General features: G+C 30.7%; 3 protein-coding genes across 9 annotated transcripts in view; all 3 read left to right on the top strand.

Annotated features, from left to right (window-relative positions):
- unc79 (UNC-79 domain-containing protein) overlaps window positions 1–8,357 on the top strand; it is a 33,601-nt gene extending 25,244 nt beyond the window's left edge. For 4 of the 6 annotated variants that reach the window (XM_074130182.1, XM_074130317.1, XM_074130400.1 and 1 more), the window contains 17 exons: window positions 2–169; window positions 256–371; window positions 449–566; window positions 1,091–1,187; window positions 1,274–1,381; window positions 1,711–1,851; window positions 2,174–2,328; window positions 2,549–2,643; window positions 2,722–2,967; window positions 3,403–3,513; window positions 3,596–3,712; window positions 3,785–3,970; window positions 4,381–4,550; window positions 4,937–5,165; window positions 6,233–6,373; window positions 6,931–7,053; window positions 8,063–8,357. In XM_074130182.1, the coding sequence (XP_073986283.1) occupies window positions 2–169; window positions 256–371; window positions 449–566; window positions 1,091–1,187; window positions 1,274–1,381; window positions 1,711–1,851; window positions 2,174–2,328; window positions 2,549–2,643; window positions 2,722–2,967; window positions 3,403–3,513; window positions 3,596–3,712; window positions 3,785–3,970; window positions 4,381–4,550; window positions 4,937–5,165; window positions 6,233–6,373; window positions 6,931–7,053; window positions 8,063–8,266 (2,525 nt within the window). In that variant the 3' untranslated portion in view covers window positions 8,267–8,357. Of the gene's footprint in view, window position 1; window positions 170–255; window positions 372–448; window positions 567–1,090; window positions 1,188–1,273; window positions 1,382–1,710; window positions 1,852–2,173; window positions 2,329–2,548; window positions 2,644–2,721; window positions 2,968–3,402; window positions 3,514–3,595; window positions 3,713–3,784; window positions 3,971–4,380; window positions 4,551–4,936; window positions 5,166–6,232; window positions 6,374–6,930; window positions 7,054–8,062 lie in introns of those variants that run through there. The other 2 variants (XR_012459252.1, XM_074130498.1) reach the window with 2 other exon arrangements.
- Window positions 8,358–9,446: 1,089 nt separating this feature from the next.
- Window positions 9,447–18,559, top strand: LOC141458889 (protein MEMO1). Of its 2 annotated transcripts, XR_012461270.1 has the most exons (10): window positions 9,447–9,704; window positions 10,909–10,990; window positions 11,624–11,692; window positions 11,920–12,032; window positions 12,114–12,225; window positions 12,420–12,575; window positions 12,691–12,754; window positions 12,844–12,948; window positions 13,442–13,680; window positions 17,415–18,559. XR_012461270.1 is itself a non-coding variant. In XM_074137522.1 (9 exons), exons 1-9 carry the CDS (start codon window positions 9,656–9,658, stop codon window positions 13,574–13,576), a joined length of 885 nt encoding a protein of 294 aa, XP_073993623.1. In that variant the 5' UTR covers window positions 9,447–9,655; the 3' UTR covers window positions 13,577–17,151. The 2 variants fall into 2 exon arrangements, 1 of the variants encoding a protein (XP_073993623.1); XM_074137522.1 differs by lacking the exon at window positions 17,415–18,559 and having other exon boundaries at window positions 13,442–17,151.
- Window positions 18,560–21,616: 3,057 nt separating this feature from the next.
- On the top strand, window positions 21,617–27,384 carry Non3 (Ribosome production factor 2-like protein Non3). The gene is made up of 6 exons (XM_074137388.1): window positions 21,617–21,889; window positions 22,168–22,300; window positions 22,495–22,654; window positions 25,084–25,363; window positions 25,652–25,796; window positions 27,085–27,384. Exons 1-6 carry the CDS (start codon window positions 21,867–21,869, stop codon window positions 27,241–27,243), a joined length of 900 nt encoding a protein of 299 aa, XP_073993489.1. The 5' UTR covers window positions 21,617–21,866; the 3' UTR covers window positions 27,244–27,384.
- Window positions 27,385–27,415: the final 31 nt, after the last annotated feature.

Raw genomic sequence — 27,415 nt, 5'->3', positions numbered from 1 at the left:
GGCTCGCCAATTGAATTAGACAACGAGAATAGTGCGCAATATGATTCCGTGTCTCAAAGTAGCATAAGTCAGCTAGAAATACCACAACAAGAGAGACTGCTTCCAATAGGAGCACCACACAGTATGTCCAACTTAGTCCAACATGTGAGACAAGCGTTGGGAGTGCATGGTGAGTATATTGCTGGTCTACATTCTATTTTATTATTTTCAAACAAATATTATATTAATCTTAAAAGAATTATAAATATTTTCAAGATAACAAGCAAATTGATCAATCTTCTCTGCGAACTCCGACAGAAGTAGATTCTCTTTCATTGTCTCCAATATCTAAACAAGATAGTTTTGAAAGGAGTGATCATCAAAATTATCATGTAAATTTTTTTTCGTTAATCTCACAAAATATACTAATTCCAATTTCATTGTTATCTACTTATTTATATACGTTTAGACTAGTCGCAGTACGAGTCCGCGAAGACTTTGTAAACAAGTGGCTCTCGATTCTCCTCCTCCACAACTTACATTAGATCCTGAACAAGCTTTTTATAGGAAACCTAGTCCAATTACAGGTATTTATTTTATTTTGGAAGGGGTTCAAATGTTGAAAATAGTTATTAATTTGTTTATGTATTATCAATACTTTCTTTTTGTTTGAAAATGTGTTTCGGTTATTTCCTTAAAATAAGCCTTTTTTCGGTCACAGTTCATAATCTGCATTTTCCTTGCTTTTTATATTATATAAAATAAAAACGGTCCCAGCTTTTTTAGTATCATTAGCATATTTGTAAAATATTTATTGCGCTACTACTCAGCTATTATTTATCACTTCCCAATCATTAAACATAGCTAATTTTTTTTTTCCTTTCTTTCTTTAAAGCAAGTACTATAATTTTGATACCAATTCCACTTTGTTCCTATAGTGCACATTTAGTTCTATTCTACTTGCATGAGTTCGAGTATGCATCATTTTTATTATATTTATTTAAGAATCGCGTCTTGTGTATCTAGTTTTTCATTATATTTTATTGATTATTTACTGCAGTTATCTTTCCGCTAGATAGTAACTTAAAAAACTAATGAATATATTTCTTAGCCGAAAATAGCAACAAAAGGCCAAGAAATAGAAGAGGCGGCCCATTTTCACTTCCACCTCACTCATTGTCAGAAAATAGTCTTCAGGCTGGCACTTGGTAAATGAAACTGATCTTCTTTTATTGTTGAAATTTTCAAATAAAAAAATTTTACTATTTATTGAAACAAAATTTGTAATGAACAGGTACGGTGTTCATCCTCCTATGGATTGTTCTACGCAACAGGCTTGTCATGCATCATTTCAACTTAAACAAAGTGATTTTAGAGTGGGCGATGAATGTGTTAATGACAGGTAAAAAGTGATGAAAGGAAAATAGATATGTACACATGTTTTATTTATGTGTGGGTATATATACTATATATAAAGTATTTATTAAGGCGCGTCAACATCAGGTAATTGGCGCCCGGAGCTTTTTCCAGTGCACTGTCGGCCTCCGGACGGTGTTCTTTCGTTACAGACAACACTGTCCATCATCAAACAGTGAGCTGTAAGAAGCCACTAGGAAGAGAAAATCTAAGGGCCAGCAGCTGGATTGGAACCCGGGATCTCCGCGTGGGAATCCAATAAGCTAACCGCTATATGTATATGTGTAACATATTTATGTGTGCGCGTGGTGTTAGGTGCAGCGAATGCGGCACAGTGAAAGAAGAATACAGCGATGAAGAACTAGGGCTATGCATTGTAATATTAGGCACATTCATCCACAGGGAACCTGCACTAGCTGCTCCTCTACTGCCAGATATTCTCACCGTAGTAGCCAAGTAAGGCTATTTAATTTATCATTTTACCACCCGTATTCTATTTAAAAATTTAACAATAGTTGTGGAGTAGGTGATCAGCGTAACTCAATAACGGAAAATCGCAGAAATTCTATATTTTGATTAATTCCCACCAAGTGACTTAGCAATAAGCTTTTCATATCAGCCATCCTGAAATGCAACTTAACCAAACTGATTTTTCAGAATTTAAATTTCCTTAGGAAATAGCTCTAATGATTATATGTAAATACATCAACTCACTTCATGAGATGGATATATAATTTATTTCATTAAAACCGAGTACATTTGATCAAACTCTTTTCAGAGTGGCTCTCTCGCCTACATACTCTTGGCAAAATGAAAGTAACGTATATCTACCTGGTGGAGCGATCAGCGTAGCTCATCAGTTTCTGAGATGTGTATTGCATCAACTCGCACCAAATGGAGTTTTCATGCAGATGTTTCAGACAAACATGCAAGGTTTGATAGTCGCAATTTAGTAGATTATTTTGTAGGGCCCATGTCTTATACAATACCATTAGAGCTTGTGTTTACTGATTAATATGTTCAAGTTTTAAGTGATGACTAGTTAGTAATAATAATAATAGCAACAGTCTTTATTTACATTTTTAGAAATCAGCGATAAGCTTCATTTAGTGTCAGGGTTCATAAAATAATTAACATAAAATAAATATTTCAGAATGTAACAGAATGCAGTTTTTTCGAAGTGTAGCCCAGGCCTTATTAGATTTCAATGAGCTTAATCCCTTAGCACCACTTCAGTTACTATTGGAGGTTGGTTGGTAGAGCTATTTTTAAACTCGTTTAAAGTTATAAACGTACACATTTCATTCCTAAAAAAATTTGTTGAAGGGTCTGAATTCAAAGAAAACTCTTCCAGATAGCCTTCCGATAATTCTGCACAATGTGGCCAGTTATTTAGACTGCCTGCCTCTAGAGGCTGGTTTGGGACCAGGTTCTGGACCTTGGTCAACCCTTTTGACACAACTGGATGTATTATTCAGAAGATTATCTTTACAAATACAGGTAGCAACACCGCTTCCTCTACTTCGAATTATGTTATCAACGCTAAGAGTTCCTGGGATTACTGCTTGCAAGGTATTTTCATAATTCATTACTTAGTTATTTATTATATTATAAAGTTTTCAAAAATTCTGTTAACTATTTATAGATTTTGTTAAGTTCAAAATAAGCTTTTTTTACAATAAAAAAAGTGCAGTCAGTTGCTGGCCCTTTCAATTTTCGTGAATAATTTGTTTTATTATTAATAATAATTAATTATCGAACTTCATGCTCATACGGGAAGTACAATCTCATTTTTATTGATACCGCCATTGAAACGTAATAGTTGTAATTGAAAAAGTTTTATTCATTTAAAATATCTAACTAATTAGTAAGGAAAAGGTTTTATTCATTTAAAATATCTAACCAATTTATTAAGTCCACTATTTCTCAGACCGTTTCCTACTAAAGGAAACTGTGATTTATTTTCCAAATTATGTTTGAAAGTAATTCAATAATCATTTATTTTAGAGCATCTTGGATCCCTTTTCTAAAGTGCTGAGTTGTAGTATTCAAAACTACATTTTAAAATATCAGTATTTGGTTGACTTGTGCTACTTATGCACTAGAGCATTTACAAGGGTATGTTCAAAATAAATGCAAATATATTTTTTTGTAGTTTTCTGAACAGACATATTAATAAATTTTTTATTATTTAATTTAGGATAGAGAAAAACAAGCGTTGACTAGGACCGTAGTTTTTGAATTAGTGCAGGCTTTAAAGTTTAAAACAAATATTCCTGAGTCAAATTTTCTACTCTTGATTAATTTTGTTTTACAGGTTAGTAAGGAATTAATGAGAAGTGATATGTAATTCAACTATTTTTCTTGCTTATCTCTGTCCATATTTCAGGATGCTGGTGGTATGTTACCACCTACAGTGGCACTTGACGATCCTACTTTACCTAATGCTGATTCATTACCTGCATTTAATACTTGGGCAGCAGAAGTAATGAGGCAACACCTAACTGATGCCCTTGACTTTCTAGCAGATATTCACACAATCACTAGAATAAAAACCGCCACCGATAAAATTAAGGTGTTCTTTGAATATAATTGTTATAAGTGGAATCTTGACATTAAAACAAATATTTGTACATTGGTCCACGTTTCTGTCAATATCGGTTACAACACCTGAACTCTGACAATATTTGGTAATGTTTGAATTTTTTGAAGTGGACATTTGACATGGTTTAAGAATTAGATTACAAGTAAAAGTATTGCTATTATAGCACAGCGCATTCTTTTTACTTTTGTACAGTAGTTATACATTACTCATATAGAATCTGTTGAGGGAAAAAAACATATTTCATATTTTCGGTTAATAATTTGAGTGTTACCAAATAATGTGTACAGTTTATGTTTTAAAAATTCCTCTAGCAAGTGCAACTGCTAAAGGAATTTTTAATCACTAATAACAGTGTATATATACATATTTAATCTTTACAGAGTAAGGGAATGAGCCTTGGACTTAGTGAAGATACTTTTGGCGGTACCCTGAAAAGTGGTATTGCACAATTTGTTGCTCTCGAGATGACTAGAGGCAGCGGTCGTGACAATCGAGCAGTTTCTAGATATCTTCCTTGGTTATATAATGCACCTTCCAGCATACAACAAGGGTAGGTTATTTTACTTTTTGAAAAAGTTTTTTCTAATTGATATCAATAGATAAACAAATTATTTTAGCGGAATCACTATTTCCCTAAAAATAAAGTATAACTGTGAAATATCCAGCAAAATGTCTTCTTGCATAGTTATTTAAATTTATCTAAAAATAAATTATATATTTGTAAGGCAAAAAATCATTAATATACACTCGTAACGCGATCTCTGATTGCTTATACCATACTAGTCTATACGAAAAAAATGGTCATCATTTTTATTTATTTAAAATTTAAAATTATAATTATTCAGAAAGTAACAAGCTTGCTAATAAGCTGCAGATATCACACAACTACTTTAACCGTCTTTACTTTGTTTTAATATGAAGCAATTGGCTGTTTAGACCTCGGGAGTTTTTGGACTGTGTTGCCCATATGCGACTGCTTTCTTGGCTTTTAATTGGAGCTCTTACGCATTCTGCCCTACATTCCAGTCCTTGTTTTCCTGTACCACAGGAAGCTTCTTGTCATATTGCAGATCACGTTCAAATTATTATGGCAGGATTTGCAGAACAGTCAAAGACTTCGGTATTGCATATGTCTGCCCTTTTCCACTCATTCGTCCTTTGTCAAGTAAGTCTATATTATTATTTTATTTTGCATCGAGTTAAAAGTTGAGACATTTCATTTTATTGCTTAAAATAAAATAATTCCATTCACTAAAATTAAAAGCATCAGCGATATATATACATATATGTCAAAATTATATACTTAATCCTTTGCCAAAAAACTCTCACGTTCATTTCATTTATTACAGATATTAATAAAGTATTTGATCAAAAGCTAAGGCATTTTGGATTTAATGGAAACCATGTAAACTAGATTTCCAGTTATTTAATGAATAACTAATGAATGAATAATAGAACAATAAGAAAATAATATTTTCACTGTATTAGAGCCGTTGCACTTAAACTTTAGGCAATACATTGTATCAAGTTTAGTGATATTGCTTATATTTTCTATGGGATTGAATATTCATCAATACGCTGACGATATCAATATTTTTAGAAACAATTCTATTTCTAATGGTTGTGTAACTTTTCAAGATGATCTCGCTAGTTTTTATGAATAGTAAGCTGCCAAAGATCTTTTCCCGAATCGTATCAAGGGAGAAAGATGTTAGGACATATTTACTACCTTAATAAGTAAGAGTCACAATAAAAATAAATACATACTAGTCACAATCCTTAAAACATACGAGGATGATTTGGCGAACGCTAATAAATTTTGTTCGGAAATGTGTGCTTTCAGCAATTTAACAATTTCAATAAGTTATATGTGTGTCTTTTATACCATATTGTTTATTAATGCGTTTTTGAAAATTACTGTTGCTGTAATAGCTCCAACGAAAAGAGAGTTATGTGTTAAGTTCTAAGTCCTACGTTTAAGGAACAAAAAAAAACAACTGAATTTTAGAGATTTACTCATCTATGTCATTTGATGAAAACTTCAAGTTCTTTTTATACAGCAGTTTGAATAGTTTTCTTATTTTTTTTATCCTAGTCAATTTTTTATAAAATAAATTATTATAATGGTGTTCACACGTTTTACATATGTAATTGTATTTTACATTTTTCATTGTATACTTTACGATTCTGCAATTGTGGAATTAAAATTACAGTTGCTTCTATTAAATATAGTTGTGGACCGTTTATTTGGAGCAAGGAGCAGCAAACAACCTACCAAGCAGTGACACTCATTCGGTTACAATGAGCATTCTCTTTGACTTTTGGGGAAAAGTGACGCCAAGCATACTCCAACTTGTTTCTCATTCCAGAGTAGTTAGTACAATTATTTATTTTTTTATTTTGTATAATAAATCATGTAATTTAAAAATTCCAATGATTTTTATTTATATCTTATAATTGTATTTAAATATGGCATTAAGTACCGCTACGATTGCAATTTTTTTTAGAGATATAAATTGTTGGTGAGAGCCTTATATGTATTTTCAATAACTATAACTAAAAAAAACACTAAGTTCTAATTGAAATTGCTAGCTTTACGTTAAAGAGTAAGTTCAAAATTAATTGTTAAACTCAAGAGATTTTTGAGTTATGATGTGCTTGATAATACATACTTTTGTCTTGTTAGTTGTTTCGTCAATGGTAGAAAGACAACAACCATATTTAGATTTTCATTAAGGGTTGCAGTATTTCTAAAACTATTTAAAGCTTTTGGTTCGGAGTTTTAATTAAAAATTAAATAAGTACTCTCAGTCGTAAAACATTTCAAGGAAGAACTAATATACTCCGAAACTTAGAGTAAAAATTGTTTGTCTCTCTGCCATTGACTACACGTAAGATTACTTGAAAAAGAAAGATATTTAATTTTTTAGTTAGCAGAGATGGTAAATTTACACTTCTCCAGTTTATTAGAGGCATTGTTAGAATGTAAATCTGCGGTTTTGAATAAACTAATGCCAGTATGGGGTCCTGTACTACATACCCAACATATTTCGGTAAGTTAATTCCTTTTACTAACGATTAAATTTGTTTACATTTAGAGATTTTTTTCTTTATCCTATTAACTGAGGTTCGGCCCAATTAAAAAAAAAAATTAGGTTAACAAAAAAAAAATGCATGCCAATTAGTTACGAGTAATATTGTCTATGACAAGGATAGAAAATGTACATCGGTTTTTAAATTACACCTATTAAAAGCACAAAATATTGATTGACATTTAATTTGATAAGACATTTAATATAAATACGTGCTACCTTATGCAGAAATGTACTTTAGGAGACTGAATTCCCATTCTCTCCCCTATGAGTCACTACATCCAATTCGTTCTTAAAAAAAATTCACAAATAAAAGTTTTAGTCCAACAATAGTGTAATGAGAATAGCATAAAGAAAATTGTCGGCACTATCTTCAAGAAAGTGTGATAAAAGTAAACAATCCATTTCACTGGGAGGCCGACCATTTGTTAGTTGGATTTGTTAGCTGGTCATTAAACCAGCTATTGGCAAAAAACAAATTAGCATAAAGTACTTAGCATAAACTATTTCCAATTGCTAGATTGTTCAGCGCAATCCTCCTCTTTTTCACAATTTCAAATTCTCTTCGAAGACAGGCTTGCTAAGATTCAAGAACAATTTCTTCACCTACAAGAGTTTTATTGATGTTTTTTCCCTTTCTCTTACTGCACTAGAGGAAGTATTGCGATCGTGTCAATTTACCGAGTTTTCAACAAAAATATCCATTTTGAGATGCTCCGAGTCCAAAAATATGGTGTTTACAAATTGGTAGGTCAATCTGTCTGGAGTGCGTTACAGCTTTTCTCGATAATGTCAGCTTATAACGTAACCATATTAATTTACTATTCTTAATTTTCTCTATAATTTGGCAAACTTCTGAACGTCCTTTAACCATGTAAATCCTTTTTGTCCCAAATATAAATTTGTTATAATAATAAATATTTATTTTAAGCATTAGATAATTTCATTACAAAAGAAAATTTGTTTATAGCTTTCTGGACAAATCCAGATGAGATTACAAAATTGCAATAATTTCGCGCCTACAGCAACCCTTCCAGTTACATCTGGTCAGAGTGGAACAGCTCAGCCTTCACCACAAGATTCAATTCTACTGAGATGGCTACAAAGATTGCAATTTAAGATGGGACAAATTGAGCTACAATCGTCTGCGGCCACGCAGTTTTTTTCTGCTTAGAAGAACTGGCCCTAAATACCTTGATGGAGCTATTAATTATTGTTATTTAATTTAATAAAAAAATATATCCTCTAATAGTTACGAGAAGTAATGACTTTGTTTTTAATCTTTGTTCTTTAAATTTTAAATGATTAAAAGAGTCATATGAAACTGTAAAATTAGTATTCAAGAGACGGAAATGAGATAACTCTGAGAAGTAAAAGATTTAACAAGAACGTGATAGGAACATCATCATAAGTAGCAATAGGGATGCAAACCAGAGAGGAATGAATTATAAGAACGCGATGGTTTGGTCATCTCTCAAGATAGCGCAAGAAGAGATATTTTTATTTTAAAAGTCGCAAAAAAAATTTTTTTCTCAACAATCCTTTATGGCAAGGTAAGTGTAAAAACCTACTGTATAATGCGACTGTAAGATCTGAGGGATAAAAACAAACACTTCTCTTCAAACAACAATTTAATATTAATTAGTTAAGAAATCGGAGGAAACTAGTGCTGTAATTCATACAAATGGTATTTTAATTATTATAACACTGCGGTTGGGATGCTCTTCATTTATCTTACCCAGGGATCATCAAAGTGGTCGATATAATATAATTAGGGGTTGATGAATACCAATGCAATTCAATTGCAAATTTATTGACAGCATCGCAGTATAGACGATTTTCGTTTGAAATGCCAAATGCAATTACAATATAGTAACGCTTATCTAGCCAAGCATCATTAAGCACATCCTTCTCATTGATTTATGTAAAAATCTGATTTTGTCAAAGTAAAACAAATCAATCACATGTTTTTTTTCTTTGACAATTTTTCTTATAGACGGTCAATAAGAGAGCAAATGTTTTGGGGTCGATGAACAAAAACGTTTGGCGGCCCCTAATCTAAACTTCCAATAGAGATTTCTCAATCTGAATACCTGTATTCAAATAACTGTTTTACCTAAAAAAAAAACTCTTAAGTTTTTTTTACACACTATAGATCACCTCCTATAGCTAAGTTTCAAGTTGTACTGTGAATAGTTTATATGAATATCGATATATAATAGTATAAAGTCAACTGAATATAATACCTAATTGTTAAAAATTGACCAGCAATATTTTTTAATTGAATTTTCTCTAAAACTTTGTGTTTACTATTTCAAAATATTGAAACAATTTTTGTTACTTATAAAAAAAATTTTAGGAAGGCAGTGAAAGTTGAGAAACGAAACCTCAGCCTTACTTCGTTCGTAAGTCGCTGTACGGTTGACCAACAAGACTTGGTAGTTGTGGCAGGGAAACAGTTTTTGTGTGGTGAACAAGCGAACTGTTAACAGAAGAAAACTGTTGTTTACTTCAGTTTTTGTTGACTTTAAAAATAATAAATATTTTAATAAATAACCACAACATGTCCGTGAGGAAGGCTTCGCATGCTGGCAGTTGGTATTCTGATATACGTTAGTACATTTTATTATTTAGCTTCTTTAAAGGATTTTTTCAAATCGCAGGCAGGGCACTATTAAATTACTATTAATTTTTCCCTTCAATTATAGTCTCAAATGATTTCTTACATGTTTGTTGCAAAACAAGAGCAAATTTATCGAAGAATAAATTTGTTTTAAATGCTAACAATGCTCCTTTTGTGTAGCTATTGCGGAATGCAATCACAAAGTAAGTTATCGAAAATGACGGAAGTATCAAAATAATTCATATCAGTATTCAATAAAATTCTAGAATGAGAACAAGTAAGCACTTTTCTTTAAGTTACAGTTGTTCTTAAAAAGAAGTATAGTGAATTTTTTTACACCTCTTAATTATTATTAAGAATTGATTATGGATTCCATTAATAGACATATTTAAGTGTCTAAACACCAGATTATTTTTTTGTATAGCTCGCGATCTCTGGGTTAGAAATTTATCAGAAATTAATCTGTAATCACATCAGGTTACATTACTTTCTCATCAAATTGAGACGAAAGAGTTTTCTTTCTCATAGCAAATTGCCTAGTCATTCTCACCATACAAAACTTACTTAACTGCAGATGATATAAAAATACGAGAAGTAATGATTAGTTCTTCTCTATTTAGTTGTAAAGAATTAATGGATATTTGTAATTGGTTCAATATGAAAGACACAACTGAAAATGCTGGACCTTAAGGTGTAATTGGACGGGAACTAAATTACAGTATTATGTATTACGCATGTATTATGAAAGCTGTAGTTATAAACAGAGAAATAATTTGTGCGTATTTCGCTTCCCCTTTCAGAGTTTAATGAATAATATTGTTTATAAATGTAAAATTAATGTTGCCAGGAGGTGAAAGAATCATTAGACGTCTCGTCTTCCTTTGCATCGAAATATTTATATTCCGTAACTACCCATTAGTTTTATTGAAGAATTTAAACATAAGTGCATAAGTTATAATTCTTATAAGTAAAACACGGTAGTTATATATTATATTTAGATATATTTTATGGTAATATAATTCAATAGCTTTTTAGCCTAAAATTTATTTTCATCTTGTCCCAGTACAAAACAGTGCCACTCTTTTAGAATCAGCTTCAGTTTTCAGTGTAATATAATAATACAAAAATTAAAGACAATTATTATTTCAGGATTTATGACTAACATTACAAACGATATTCAATGTTTATTGCAGATAAGGAGTTAAGTAGGCAGCTAGACAATTGGTTGAATCTGGCTGATCTCACTCATGGCCCTGCAAGAGCTATTATAGCACCGTACGTAGTAGATATTAATTCTTATTTTGGCTGTTGTTTAATAAAAAATTGTTGCTCTGAAAATGCGATTTTAATAATCTTCAATTATAATGCTATATAACTTCTTGCCTCCCCTGGGATTTTCTTTTCCTAGGAGGCTCCTATAGCTTTTTATTCGGTAAGGTATAGCCAATACTGTTCCTTTTCTGTAACCATAGGACACTGTTCGGAGGTCGGCTATTCGTTGGTTTCGAGTGCTAATGCCCTTCGCTCCTCAAATAAAAATAATATGCTCAGAGACTTCCTTTTAGGATGTTCTTTCAAGTTGGTTGAGGATAAATTTGTTAGTAGATCCAGGCGTTGTAGTGTTTTATTTATTTCAAAAATACTTAATAAAAAGTACAAATCGACCTTTTTTTGTGATAATGATAAATAAAAGTACTAACAATAAATAAATCTATTATATAACTTGATTTTTAAAATCCGATTAAAATTAGTCTCTTGAAGACGTACTCTCAATGTGTGCAGTGAGAATAATTGTTGTAAAAACAGTTTATTTAAGAACTTATAGTAATATATCAATAAATTTATAAAACTGTATTTTTATCGAATTTTATTGCATTGCTATTATTTTATTTATTCTATTGTTATCAGGCATGCTGGTTACCAGTATTGTGGTGCTTGTAGTGCATTTGCCTACCGACAAGTCAGTCCTGTTGTGGTGTTAGTATAACTTAGATTTGTTTATTGACACTTTTTTCAGTTATTAATAAAATTATGTACTCTCAATTTCTTTACTTTTTATACAAAATTCTAAAAAGATTTTTGTCTAAAGATTAGTCTGAATTGAATACTAATTTAAGCGTTATAGAAATTCTCTGTATACATTTAAATAACTGTTAATTGTTAATAATTAAAGGCCTTCATTAAAAGTGATCCGTTAATTACAGAAAGCGAATATTTATCCTGGGGCCGTCCCATAATGTTCGCTTATCAGGTTGTGCTTTGTCTTCTGCAGCAAAGTATAGAACACCATTTTACGATCTCATAGTTGATACACAAGGTAGTTAACTATAATTATGTTAATTGCGGTAACAACTATTGACCTGTTTGTAGCTGTATAGTGTTATTATTTCTGTATCAGTATATTCTGAATTGGATTCTACTGGTCACTTTGTACGAATGGATCTGGATGTTGATGAAGAAGAGCATAGTATTGAAATGCACCTTCCATATATCGCAAAAGTAATGGCAGAGTAAGTATCAAATCGATACTATAATATTAGAAACAAAAGAAGCTGCTTAAGCCACACAGTTTTGTTTGTAGCTGTCAATGCAAGTTTTTTCTCTATACTCTCGTAATTATGAAATAGATTATGTTTATTGTTAAAGTCAAAAATTAAAAGAAAAACCAATCAATAATTTCATAAGTTGTAACTGAATGTTGTAGTTACAAGGATTCATTAACAATCATACCAGTTCTTGTTGGCTCTTTAAGCCCTGAGGACGAAGCTTTATATGGACGAATATTTTCTCGTTACCTCTCAGATCCTGACAGCTTGTTTGTGATTTCATCAGATTTTTGCCATTGGGGACACAGATTTAGGTGAGATTCAAGTTTAGGATTTCTGCACAAAAAAAAGTACATATACTGGTATTTTAAGATTTATATCTTTTCATTCGCATAAGTATAATTTTGAAGGTATATGTTTTAATTGTAGGTATACATATTATGATTCTTCTCAGCCTGAGTTACATCTTTCAATCGCTAAGCTAGACCGCATGGTATGTATCCATTTTAGCGACACATTTCAAAATATTGTAAGATTTCTTTACTTTCATTGAAAGTAAAATATATGTTTTTTTTCTTATAGGGTATGGATATAATTGAGACGTTGAACCCTACAGCTTTCACAGAATATCTCAAAAAGTATGGCAATACGATTTGTGGCCGCCATCCCATCGGAGTGCTGTTGCAGGTATCGTCTCATTTATTCGTTTTTCTTACTTACAGTAATGGTCTTACAATTTACTGAAAAATGAAAGTAATGCATGCTTCTTATTGTTTGTTATAAAGATAGTCAAGTGAAAAACATTGATTTGATGAAATTATAACACTGAGTTACTAATTATTGCTAGTATTTTGATGATTGAATTTTTTTTAAAAAAAACAAAGTACTTCTATAACTTACTTTTATTTTATTCGCATGTTTACTTTATCCTTGACCGGTTTCACATTTTCATCCATAAACTGAGGAAGATTAATCTGTTGGGGTTGAGATTGTGACTTCGTGGGACGGAAACCTAAGTAAAGTCGAAATCTCTCCACAAAACTGGGTTAATCTACCTCTGATGATGGATGAAAGTACGAAACTGGCCAGAGATAAAGTAAACATGCGTGCTACGAGGAATAAAATCAAAGGTATTATCCATTACTGCTGACCTAATAATATTTAATTTTATTTGTTACAGGCCGCCCAACAACTCATCCGTGCTGGCGAGCATAAAATGTCTTTGAAGTTCCTAAAATATGCTCAGTCGAGTCAATGTCGTAACATGAATGATTCCAGCGTAAGTTATGCCGCAGCATCGTTAACAATTGAATAGCGTCTCCCAACTCTCAACGGTACAGATATAAACAAGAACGAAAAATTACGTAAAAATAATCGGTATTTGCAGGGTTGAAAACGTTTTTTTGCTTGATGCCCACGGTTGGTATAATGATTTTTGATTTTTGTTTTTCTTAACATTGTGAACGCCCCTAAAATGACAATGCACAGTAGTAAGATCAAGGTCACACCAGTTAATATAAAGAAAATTAATTTAATTAATTACACAGCAGATCTTTTCATTTCTCTGTATTGCAATAAGTTTAGATAGTTACAAATAATTATAGAATTCAATAAGTGTCATTGTTCTTTTAGTTTAATGATATTAACCCTAGAGAGGAAATTAGGGTTTCCAAATATAGAAACCGCGGATTTGATCTCAATGAAATCAGTTCCTCAAGTAAACTAAGCCCGTATTTTATTTAGCTACTTCTATTATCTTTCATTTAGATGCATTGTATACAATAATTTAACGTACTAAAAATACTATAAGAACCACAAATTGCTGATTTACTCTGCAAGAAACAATAAGTAAATAAATCTTTAATCACGCTAACCTTTATATAATAATATATAAATACTTTATAATATTTGTTTATAAATAATATCATACAGATAAAAATTATTTCCATAAATTGAAATCTGAACTTATCTTTAGAGAAAGACTAGGTGAAGTATAAGTTACAAAATATCGTTAAAAGTTCCATGAGATGATATAATGCGCTGCCGGGCATTACACTCAGGTCAAATGCACTGTGTTAATTCTCACCATTGATGGTTGATGTTGCGTAGTCTTTTACAGTGTTTTTTTTTTTAATAAGAGATAGTCAAGTATTTCTTCTTATTGTTTTGTTCCATGATTTCTGTGGAGACTAGAAATTAAAAACTACGGATACACCTGAATTAAAATTTACCCTAATCCTAAAGCCATATATTCAATTTACGCAATTTGGAGGATTCTATCTCCATTGAACTATTCACTGATACAGGTCTGTTGGCACGTATCATTTTTATACGCTGAAACATAAACTATTTACTTACCTCGACAATTAGTTAGTTACAGCTTGTTGTTCATATGTGTTTTATAATTCCTTGAAAAATAATAAATGCAAGTCACCTCACTTGTCATTTGGTAAACGTCAAAATGGTGTTTGAGAAGAGAGTAGAACATATTACAGTGGTGCAAGCTTAAATAGACTTCATATAACAAGTATATACAAATTTCACAAGAATGAATATTATTTTTTTAAGAATGAATGTAATTTTGAATATTTACAAGTTCGAAATTATTTAAGTTTTGAACGGGATTCTTTTTTTGCTCATGATAGATAAGGCGCTATCCTTGCCTTTTTTTGGCCACAGTAATACTTTACCAGCTTTCATTACTCCTTCAAATTAGGAAAATAGGAAATTGTGGGCTACACTCATATGTATGATGAATAGAACAAATCAAATCCATTGTATGCCAAGTATTCAAAAACACTCTTTTTGCTGTCGGTATTGATAACTTCATCTTTACCCAACATTTTATTTTTTTCATATCACTGACCAACTTTGTAGTGTTTTCGTAATCTTTTCTCACGATTGTGTCTTGTATAGGGTATTTTAGGACTACACAAAGTCCCTCCCCTATTCCAAATGTTTTGTACATTTTAGTTATGTACTGTTCTTCCTCAACTCCATATTTCTGAATTCTGAATATTTTTATAAACAACTGGCAGAAAGAAGATGGCAATTATAACAACGGCAGTAAATAATAAAAAAATAAGTAACAATAAAAGTCGCGTTAACGACCATAGGAGCCTATTCGCGCTAAAAAAAAAAAAAAAAAAAAATAGTACTAGAAAAGTTACACAAAAATATTCCTGTTCCCATTTTAAATGAAGTGTACGAAATCATTTCTTTGATCTCAAAAAAACGCTAAACGGCCGATTGATTAAATCATATTTGACATAGAACGAAGCTAAATAACCTGAGTTCACTGCGATGAACTGCAAAACGAACTTAAGCAACTAAAGGGATAAATTGGATGTATCATAAAAGAATGATGGGCACTTGTTAAGTTAATCCAAAGGAATAATTGATTTATTACATCTTTTCCACTAATCACAAAGCCTAAAGGCCAAACAAATTTTTATTTTGCTAAAATAAATCTTCATTCCTACTTGTAAAATAAGATGATTCAAAAGTCATTTAAACATAAATAGCACCTTGAGTATGTAAGTATTCAGTTATCAATTCAGAGTGATGACCAGCTTATTGTTATAAGAAAAAATCGGAGATTATCTGCTTATAAAAGTAGAGATTGCCGATTCTTAACTAAAAAGGCATTTTTTTTTTTTTTTTTTTAATAGAAACGATTAACATTTCAGATGTTTGCAAAAAAAAAAATTACATTCACAAACTGTGATCTTGATATAGCTAATTTTCTCTGTAAACGATTGAAAGGATCCTAGAGACAACTTTTATGTGACATAAGATGTGCTGTCCCCCTCGTATTTATTACCGAAAATCAATTACATAATCAATCGCACTTCAATCAGTTACTATATACAAAGTTCCGTTGTGAGAATATCACAGTGAATAATTATTATGTACAAAGATCCGTAGAGAAAATATCAAAATAGAATTTTATACATCATAATTTCATCGTTCTTTGCGGTGACAGTTGAAATTTCAATGAAAATTCTATATTGCAGCTTTGGATTTACATTTTATGTGGTTTTTGCGCATTCAGCATATCTTTGCTGTTTGTAGTGATCATTTTCACATATCCAGAAAACCTTAATATTTATATAAACGTTATTAATCTTTTTTTTTTGTGTGTGTTTAACCATCTTTACCTCTAGTTTTTTTTTTTAATTTCGTCTTTAGAAAATCTGTAAAATTATATTTTGTTCCAAAAAGATAGTAAGAAAAATCATCTTAATCATCTCAGAGTTAGGAGATTATTAACACACGATTCGAAAATTGTGTGTTTGACATTAATATAAACTAATTACACAGTTGAAAGAACAGTTTTTTCAACGATTAAGGAATTATCCGATTATGTGTAGGGATTGAATCCAATTTTTTGAGAGCAATAGAATTAATGCTGTTACCCTAGAAATTTTTATTTAGAACGCCCTAGTTTTTAAAGATTTTTGTTTTCTATTCCATTTTTTTTCTAACAAGCATGTTCCTAAGTGCAATGGAAACTTCAGCTGCTTTTATTATAATTTAAGACTCAGTTCAGTTGCATAATTTGCTCCCTCCTTTTTGCAAGGATCCATCAAATGAAGTTCCAATCAAAATTCAATTCTAAGTTTATTTAATTTCATTGAATCTGTTGCCGATTTATCGAAGGCATTCCCAAATGTTTTAAATTATATTATATGTTTAGTTGGGGTGAAAAGATAGAAAAAAATATAAGCATTTAAAATTTTGTCTGCCTCGTGCAATGGGCTATTATTACTTAAAAATTGCATATATTTAAAAGAAAAAAAAATACTTTAAATTTTAGAGAAAATTTTCTTTTATTAATTTTTGGCATGGCTCTTGTCGTTTAAACTGCGGTATTATTTCTTAAGAACTTCCAGATTTATTAGTTAATAATACTTATATAATAAAGACTGATTGCTAACAGATCAAATTTTAATAATAATAAATTAGGTTAAAAATCTTAAAAATTTGAAGGCAATGAAGTCGCACTCAGTAAATTTTTTTTTTTGTAACGTATTGGGGCAGTTTACAAGGTTAATATACATATATCTAAAGAATATAATACCTTATATAAAATAAGATTTAAATTAATATTATTTTAATGTGATTCTATTTTTATTTATTTTTTATTCCAGCTAATCTAATATTCTTTGAATAACTCAGGGTTTATCTTCTGAAGTAATTTGGTACTTCATTGTCAAATTTGATCTACTATTTGATTTGTTAAAATGAAAATTATGCAAACAAATATAATTTAAATGTATTGTTGGATTTATTTCGTTAGTGCATGTAGCAAATTTTGTAGTCATACAAAATCCAAATTTCAGTTATTAAGTAATTAAATATTGATGGACGTCATTAATGTCTACGTGAACACATTTTATCATATTGCATAATTTGCTTATAAAATTTATCCGTTCAAAATAATACTTTGTGACATAATTTATCATCAATCAATAAGTAATTCTATATTTCATCAAAAACAAGCAAATGTTAAGTTTTATGAAATAGATTCCACTGATGTGAGCTACACTTAAGTAACTGTATGTAGCAAAAATCCATTACAAGTTTATGTCACAACTTTACCAAGTAAAAAATTTTACAAAAATGTACGTACATTTTTTTTTTTTTCTTTAACACTTTTTCAATTTCTGTGCCTGATTTGCTAGAAAGTAGAAGTTCTTGCCAATTTTGACAAAAAATAAAGTTATAAAACAAATTCTAATTTCAAATATATACATATAATTTTTAAAAACGCACATCCTTTAGACTCTTAACAGAAATGAGTGGACTTATCATTCAGTATCCGAAAGTAGAACAAGTTGCATTTCTTAAATATGTATATTTTGTTTTTTAAGTGTTCACTTAGACCAATAGATCAATTTTGATATATGTTTTTTAACATTGATGGTTGCCGATAAATCCTAGAAAATGAACTGCTTCTGGAATGAATGTCCTCTAAATACTAATTTAATATTTTAATTTTTGAATGTCTATTAACTTTAGATCTTTATTTATTTTTATTTGTTAAAATTGTAATGCAAATTTATTCTTATTTATGTACTTTAAGATTTATCATTTACAATCACTTATTTTTAAAGTATAACACTTTTTTTATTTTGAATAAGGTAGACTATTTATTTATTTTATATTTTTTTTATAATTGTGATAATTGTCTCAACATTGAATATATGGTTTAAACCAATATATTTTCATTTTTAGTTAATTTTGTATTATTAAAATTTCTTCTTCTATTAAATAAATAAATAGTTTAATTATTTATTTTTGCAACCATTTTCGGTGGGTAGAAAAGAACAGAAAAGGGTGAATTGACTGCAAAATAAATTTAAGTTTTGCAATATAAAGTGAGTCTTGCACGAACACAAAATCATCATTTATATTATAAGGAAACTTTATCTCTTATGATGATAGCTCGAAGGAGGCGGCAAAAACATAATTCTTTGATTTCATCCAGCTCTGCGGACCTGCCCACATTTGCAACGGAATTATTCATCTAACAAGATTGAATTAAACCACACAACTTCTCCACTCTAATAAACATAATCTAACTAAACACACAACTAATATTGTGGAAATATGTAAACACTTATTTTAGCACCCTCTTAGAAGTTGCTACTATTTGATTTTTTCTGATCACCCTCACTTTTAGAGTTCTCTAACATGATTAATATTTTTTGGTTCATTACTTTTAAAATAGAATATATAAAACTGAGACAAGCGCCCCACAATCACCGCCGTTATATCCAATAAAACAAAACGTACATGTCTTTCAAAACGGTCAACGTTCTGAATAAAAAAAAATTATACAGGAATATTAATGTATTAATATGGCATGTATTAGTAAAGTGAAAGTTAATTATAATTCAAATGTTATTAAAAAAAAGTGCTAAAAATTTTGGTAAAAAAAGGCAAAGAACAAGGTACAAAAAATAATGAATCATCTTTTTTTTTCAGCTACAGCTTGTAGAATATGATCATGGCCAAAAACCATCATGATGAGTGATCTGAGTTACTTATCCATTTGTATTACTTGATCTTCAGTCCCAAAACCAGGATTCCAAAGACCAAAATAATTATTAATAATCTATATACTCTTACACCACCTCCCTCCTCAACACTGTATTCCTTTCGAGCCATTTTATTTCAATAAACATTTCGTCTGCTACAATCTGACTTCGACCTCATAAGTGCGTAAATGCTGTGACTTCCTAGTTGAATAGAAATTCGCTAAAACAGCTCCATTACATAAACTAGAAACACCTTATTTCCTCTTCTGGGCAACCTATATGAAACATTTTTTGTAAAACTGCTCAATTTATCATTCAAATTTCGTAGATATAATATTATTAGATCATAAATCCTGCTTTCCAATAATCTTTCGTCCGTATGTTTGTAACAGGCTATTAGACAAAGTTATTTCACTCGAAAAAGTACGATTTTGCAGCGTTCTTAGATTATTGACTTTTGTTTGATCTAGTAGACGTTCTCTTCATTAATTACTTTTGTTTCCACCAAGTTATTACTAAATTATTGCCTAAGAGTGAAATATTTATGCTTGGGAACAAAGGAGTTATTGTTCTACTTTCTGGGATAAAAAGTACAGAATTTTCTGTAAATTTTTAATGTTACATAGTTGCAAGGATGTATTTAGAGTTCTTCTACACTTATGTATATGTATAATTTTTTTTCTTTTTTTTTTACAGCCATTACAAAATTTAATCCTCAAATTTAAAATTGAAAAATGAGAAGAAATGCTTAATGAACGTAATAAATTGCTCAAATTTAATCATAAAACTTTTACTTACAAAAAATAATTTATTAATAAATATTTTACAGTTCATCACTTTCACATTAATACTATTTCAAAGTGGTTTACAATATATACCTTGGAAGGCGAAAAAATGTAGGATTTATTAAACTGCTTCGAGTTAAAATATACAGTTTAATAATCTTTATCAAAAGCAGTCAGAAATTAAAAAACAAATTTGTTCTAGACGTGCGAGTCTTTCAGAAAGAATTTCAAGTAATATAAAAAATATATAAAATTAAAAAATTAATTTTAACCAGAAAGATTTATTCTGGAATAATTAAATCCTCTACATTAATTTTCAAACCACATTTCGGACAAACTGATAGACTGTTCGCACAAGTCGTACATATTTTACGATATGAGGAATTGACATTTTTGTTGTTGCATTTAATACAAGTACTGGGATTTTTCAGCAATTTATATTTCTTATATTTTATTTTCCATTCAAGTATATCTTTGCATCGCTGACACACATCTGATATTTCTAAAGAATTTATGAACTTAGTTGTATTAGTACAATCATATAAATCATTCTTAAAAGCTTTCGAGTTTTGGTGCTTCTGAGGCCTCATTCGATGTACATTACCCTTTTGAGAACTCATATAGCTGCTCTTCGCACACACTGTAAAAAACAAATTATATGGAAATGACAATATGCTTTACAATATTATGAGCGAATAAATTATAAATTTTTCTAAACGGTCCCGTCCTAGTTCTTGCACGTTTTTCTTCCTTATCGTGGGAAAAAATGAACTAAGTAAGGAGGCTTTATATTCATGCTCACTATCCCTTTTACATATTATGTGCACATCTCGGAATGATCCACTTAGTGCAACATGCAAGATTGCACCTCCAACAAAAGTTCGCTGTTTTCTTTTTATTTTATTATCTTTTTCGTATACTGTATCTAATGTTGGATAAAGAACACTAGACACTTAGCCAGTGAAAGAAACTCCTCTACCTTACTTCGATCTTGTATATACTTTAGAGATTTGAGAATTCTAGAAAGTATACAAACTCTAAACACTGGCTCCTTTCAACCACTCGTGTAATAAAATTAAGGATTTGCAGTATATAAGTGCATCTATCGTAGAAATCGCGTAGTCATACGCTTTTCTCTTGCTCACCATAAAACAGTAATTAATACCCAGAATATTTCAAATGACAAAATTTCCAACTAGAAGTCTGTTCTGTAACTTTAAGTTTTTAAAAACGTGGATGTCCTTTAGAGCGAACGAGCAGCTCAGATTAGTTTATTTAGTGAAAAAATAATGAGAAATTATTGCTGGAGGTCAAGAGGCAAAATTCAGCCAAGGGGGCCGTTGTAGAGAGGAAGAGTCAACATTTTCGACAAGCGATAGCACTAGATTAATTACCAACTAACAAGTTAGATGTTCCTCATAATCTCCCAACGATTTGAGTTCAGTCAAAAGAATGAGGAAAGCACCAAACGGTAAGAATATGAAGAAACGTAAAAAACAAAAAAAATGTAATCCAACTCACAGGGTTCGGTCACCAAAAATGAAAGTTGAATAATGACTGCTTCCAAAACAACTGTATTTTTCCTTAATGCAAATTCAGTATAACCTTCCGGCCGCTAAGATGACTCCTAAACTGTTGTAATTAAACTACAGTATAAAGAGTAGAGAAGGTTAAGGTGTTTTGAAGTTTGATTGAATGCACGTGTGTGTAGCTTAGGGAACTTGATGTTAGAAACCGTTGTTGGTTACATTTAGCTTAAGTTATTATACAAATAATGGCAGTAATTCGAAGAATAAAGTAAGTTTCTTATTTAGTATATAATATTTAAATTGACAAGATTTAATTTTTTTTTTTTAAATATTTGCAAGTTCATATCGGTGAAGTTGTTTTGAATTTTACAGTAATAAACTGTGGAACAATCACTAATTTGCCTTGCTTCTCATTTGCAATGTAATACTTTGTTAAACTGACTTTTATGCTAAGCTCACAAGCATTTGAACATGATTATTTTGTTCATAACAGTTTCAGAAGATTTGAACCAATCAAAAGTTTGAAAATAAAATTTTACATTTTAGGAAACCAACAACTCGAAAGGGAAAGAAGTTCTTGCTGAACCGAGAACCAAAAGTTATAGAAAATTCAAAACAATCTTTGTTCTTTAAGGGACGTAAGGGCAATGAAATTTTAACCAGTTGTTTGAGAGATTTGGTGAGGACAAGTATTTTTATGAATATTGAAGTTGATGTATTGTTTTAATTTTTTATCTCCACCTTTCATTTATTTATAAATATATTAAGTTGATAACTTTTTTTATTAAGGTGGAATATGTGAGATTTTTGTTAGTTACACTCTGTCACAAATTAATTATTTTACTTTTTTTTTTATGTATTTATGTTTAATAGTATCATTTAAAAAAACCGGATGCATTGATGTTAGGCGGAAAGCATGACATTCTTCCTTTTGAAAGCACCACTCAAATAGAAGCATTTTCTAAGAAGTACGATTCATCCTTATTCTTTTTTGGAACGCATACAAAGAAAAGGCCAAATAATATAGTTTTGGGTATGTACAATTATATTCTATTCTATAATCAAAATAGATGTAGTGTTAAGGAAGGATTAGCCCTTACTAAAGAGTTTTCTACTGCTAAATGTGTCCAATGTCTCTAACTTTATTCAAAATATCATTCCTCATAAAAAACTGGAATCAAGGTTGCGTACCGATTGGCATCTCAATTAAGAATAATCTTCACCTCCATAGCCTGCTGTTTGCAGATGACCAAGTGATAATAGCCCAATAAGTCCAATAGAGGTCCTGGATGCGCAAATTAATAAAGACATAAAAAATGGTGTAAATGCAGTATAGACAAATTTAGCAAAAACTTAGTGTATGTCGACAACAAACGGGGAAGACTTTACTATGAAAGACATAAAAATCCTAAGGGTTGAGAAATTCAAATCAGTAAGAATGCAGACCCCAGAAAAAGTGGATAGATGGCGTCTGAAAAAGCCTCAACAGTTGCGAACTGAGAAAAGAGGATATCCAGTTATGATATTTGAAAGAGAGAAGAGCTTTTTAAAAAAAATTTATTTAACAGCAAAATTAGATGTTAACAGCTCGGAGGGTTTGACAAGAATACAATTGCAGGAGAGCGTGTAAAAATATTAAGAGAACATCAGAACATGAGCATAAGCGGCATAAGAGCATAAGAGAGAATTACTCACAAGAAATTGATCTTGGGTTCTTCTTTCTGTTGTGATGTTGCTGCTCCTGGATGTCTTCTTCCTCGTCAGGGCTGCTTCTGCTGATCGGGGCGAATGACCACGTAGAAAATAAAATATTTTTAAAAAGCTTTTCGAGTCCGTGTTTGCGGACTGAGAAAAGAGGATATCTGGAATAAATCCTGTTAGAGGCTGAAATTAAAAGAAATATTTAGTTGTGGAAAAAAACCCATTTCTGTTGAAAATGTTATTTCAATCAAAATATTAGCTTGAACATTTCTTGTGTTTTTATTAAAAAAACAAAGTTTAAAGAAGTTATCATGTACATTCATATTAGCATTTTTGAAAAAACTGCAGTTTCTGAAGAACACCAAAGGTCTTTTGAAAGAAAATAATTATTTGGCCCCCGCTAGCCAATTTAACAATCTATGTACATATATTAAACAAGTTTATCAGAGATTTATTCCTACAAATATTTTTGTAATTACAAATTTATTAGCCTTCTGAAATGAATTACCAAAATGTATCACAGAATCGCAATAACGAATTGATCTCAACGAAGAATACAATAGTGTCTTTAAGTAAGAGCAGTTAGTTTCAAACTAGGATTGTCAGATCCTCCCACATTACTAGGGTTTTAAACTATGTGGCTGAAGATTGTTGGATTAACAATCCAACCGTTGATATTAACGGATGTTCGAAGGTTTTCGACACCATTTGGCATCCGACTTCCACCAAAGACAACTGAAATACATTTTTAATTTTATTTGACACAGCACGCTTGTTTATTGTATCCCTGACTGATTTGAGACTAACATCCATATGACGGATAACATAAAAAATATTATCCAGCACTGCGGACCTATCCACCTTTTTCAAAATATATCTTTTCTTATATTTAGGCAGTATATTCAAATTTATACAACAGATAATTCCAAATTTCACTAAACCAGTCTCTCTTTGATCCTATGTTGAATGGAAATTACAAGTAGAAATGGAAGTAATGTAGAACCTCTGCATTGTTTGGAATAGATGCTGAAAAAAAATATTAGCAACATGTTTTACAAAGTGTTACTAATAGTTCATTTCAAGGGACGAAAAATGCTGTAGTCCGGTCTAATCTAACCTTTCTAAGGTGACTGCATATCTAAGATAACTAAGACGATTTGAAGTGAAGGATAAATTAGCATAAGCGAGAAAGCAGTGTAAGCAGGAAAACAGTGCTTTCCTTCCTCTCAATTAACTTTGATTACTGAAAATGAATAAGGTCTTGCTGTACAAGGTGTTGATCCACCCCACGCTTTTATGCACGGCCAGTAAGTAGCTTGCTAGACTAGCATTGCTGATACCTTGGTAACTCTAAATAAGTGTCATCGGTTAGTTAATTTTTCGTAAAATAATAATTTCCGTTAATTTGCAGCCCTGAAAAAATAACTTTCTATACGAAAATAAAAGGAAAAATAGCACTGAAGGTGCCGTGCATAGAAGAATTGAAAAACGCCCTTATTTAAAACTGTTGACATTTAGTTTATTAAGATTTTTAAATTTCCCTTAATATAGGCAGTAGATAGTCTTAATTATTTTTTAAAATTAGGAAGCTTGGAGTCATAGTTGTGTGAACTGAAACTCCTGGTTCAATTTGTTATATTTTTGTTTTTTGTTTTTTTGTGTTATACATATTATTTATCTAAATTCAAAAACTGTTGACAAAGATGTTTACTCGTTTATGTAGATGTCATAGTCGTTCAATATGTGTAAATTCTGTTCCAGGTCGATTATATGATAATCAAATATTAGACATGGTAGAATTAGGTATTGATCAATACAAAGGACTAAACAGTTTCGATACTGAAAAAATTACAACTGGCTTGAAACCATGTTTAATATTCACGGGTCCAAATTTTGAACAAAATCCAGAACTAAACAGAATTCAAAATTTGTTAATAGATTTATTTCAAAGAGAAAATGCTAATTCTGTTAGACTACAAGGATTGGAACATGCTATTATGTTTACAGCAAGTGATAATAAGATTTTCATGAGAAGTTACAGGTATTTTATATTGAAATTTAATAAAATATTGTTTTTTTCATGTTAATAGAAAATCCGATTTAATTTTTGCTGTTGATAAGGACCATCTGAGGGTAAGCATATAGGCTGCTGGCCCCCTCAGAATTGGGAAACACAGAATTAAGATACTTTTAAAAAAAGGTACTTTCGGTGAGAGAATTGTTCCATAGCAATACTTACGACGAAGAGGAATAGAAAGTTAAAAAAAAAATGCCTAAACCACAAGTATATACCACTCTAATCCTTTTTTTTTTCTTCTTCTTCTTATAGGATTCTTCTGAAAAAATCCGGATTTAGAACTCCTAGAATTGAACTCTCTGAAATAGGTCCATCAGTTGATTTCAGCATAAGGAGAGTTAAATTGGCGTCAGAAGACTTCTTTAAATCAGCGTGTTTCAAGCCTAAAGAACTTAAGGTAAACTTTTAATACTAATCAGTTGGTTTACAAGTAATAAAAAAGTATATGTCGTTTGAATAGAATAGCTGATGAACCATAGTTTCCTTCGTTTATCTCACAGTGATCGAGATAAATTTAGATAATAATATAATATACCTACACACATTTTATTCGTGGCGGTTTCGGTGTAGTCGTTATGAAAGTAACTACTTTTGTATATAAGAGATACCCAGTTCGAGTCCAGCGTCTAGTTACGTTTTATTTGTTGGAAAAATGTTAATAGTAAAATATAAACTCCGACATCCCGTCCGCGGTACTTTTATTGGTAAGTGGTCTTAAATCCTGCCTGAAAAGTGATTACTTTTTACGTTTCTTGAACGATTTTCGTCAAAAACTAGTAAATCCATCACCATTGTTCAGGGGGTTGTGGGCGAGAAGAGAAACATGGATTTTGGACCAAAAATCTATCTAAAAGCACCAAACGTCTCTTCTACTACCTTTGAAAGAATGATGTTGGGGCAGAGACCTGGAGACTGTCCATAAAATAGAAAGAAAAGGAGATTAACCTCTAAAGTGGGCCATGTAGGAGATCCAGGAAAAATAAAATTGAAACGTGAAAAGATCTGGAGTCAGAAGGAACACCTTCTCGGAATTCTTTGAGCTCAATGGTCCACATATTGCTTAGATTGCGTGAACAGAGAATTAAATCCTAAACCTGCTTTATTGAAAAGAGAAAGATCTAGAGGGAAAGGAATAACATAATTATGTCCCGGGTACGTTTTTCATACAAAGACATCATCTCTCGAGAAAAAATAGGAATAGCTAAATTCTCGGCGACCTGAATATTTATTGTGGCTCCTTAAGTATCAATGTAATGTACATAGATACGTAATAAAAAAGTTACGGTACACTAATCAGCGACCGTAATGGGACTAGTGCCATTTTTCGAAAGCGGTGAAACCACCAATGGAGGAAGGCATTGTCAAATAATGGAGAAAATGAATGAAAATTACGCCAACAGGCAATAAGTAGTAGAATGAATGGGTCTGATATTATTATTGAGAGACAATGCTAGCCGACGCGTTTTAAAGTCCCTATCCAGAAATTGAATGAAATTTTTAATTCTTTAGTTAAACGATATTGCATTTGCTTGCAGCCTTTATAACATACAAGGCTGTAATATTATACTTCTGAAATAACTTTATTGCTATCACCCATTTTATCTATACAAAAGTATTTTTGAATATATAATTTTTATTTTCATCTTTATGTGTTGATTATTCTATTGCTTTTTTTTTTTTTTTAGATTAAGAAGAAGAAAAATATATCGAGAGACGCGTTTGGTACCAAATTAGGCAGAGTTCATGTTAAACAGCAAGATATTAAAAAGTTACAGACAAGAAAAATGAAAGGTTTAAAGAAGACAGTAAAAGAGAAAAAAATTATAGCAAAAAAAAAGAAGTGATTGGTCTTTTGTTTAAAGGTGTTATTATAGATTTATTGTTCCAAGTGTCTAAAATTTTGGAATTTACTGAACAATTTTTGTTTTCCATAATGTTTTAGTTAAAACTTTCTTATTTAAATAATAGAAATTTCTGTTTTTGCACTTTGTGTACATTATTTTTAACACAACTCGA

The sequence above is a fragment of the Rhodnius prolixus genome, unplaced genomic scaffold (assembly GCF_049639745.1).
Source record: "Rhodnius prolixus isolate KJV_2025 unplaced genomic scaffold, Rpr scaffold_1, whole genome shotgun sequence".
NCBI classification, from domain to species: Eukaryota; Metazoa; Arthropoda; class Insecta; order Hemiptera; family Reduviidae; genus Rhodnius; species Rhodnius prolixus.
The sequence above is the reverse complement of the archived record's forward strand: the minus strand, read 5'-3'. Positions and strand labels throughout refer to the sequence as shown.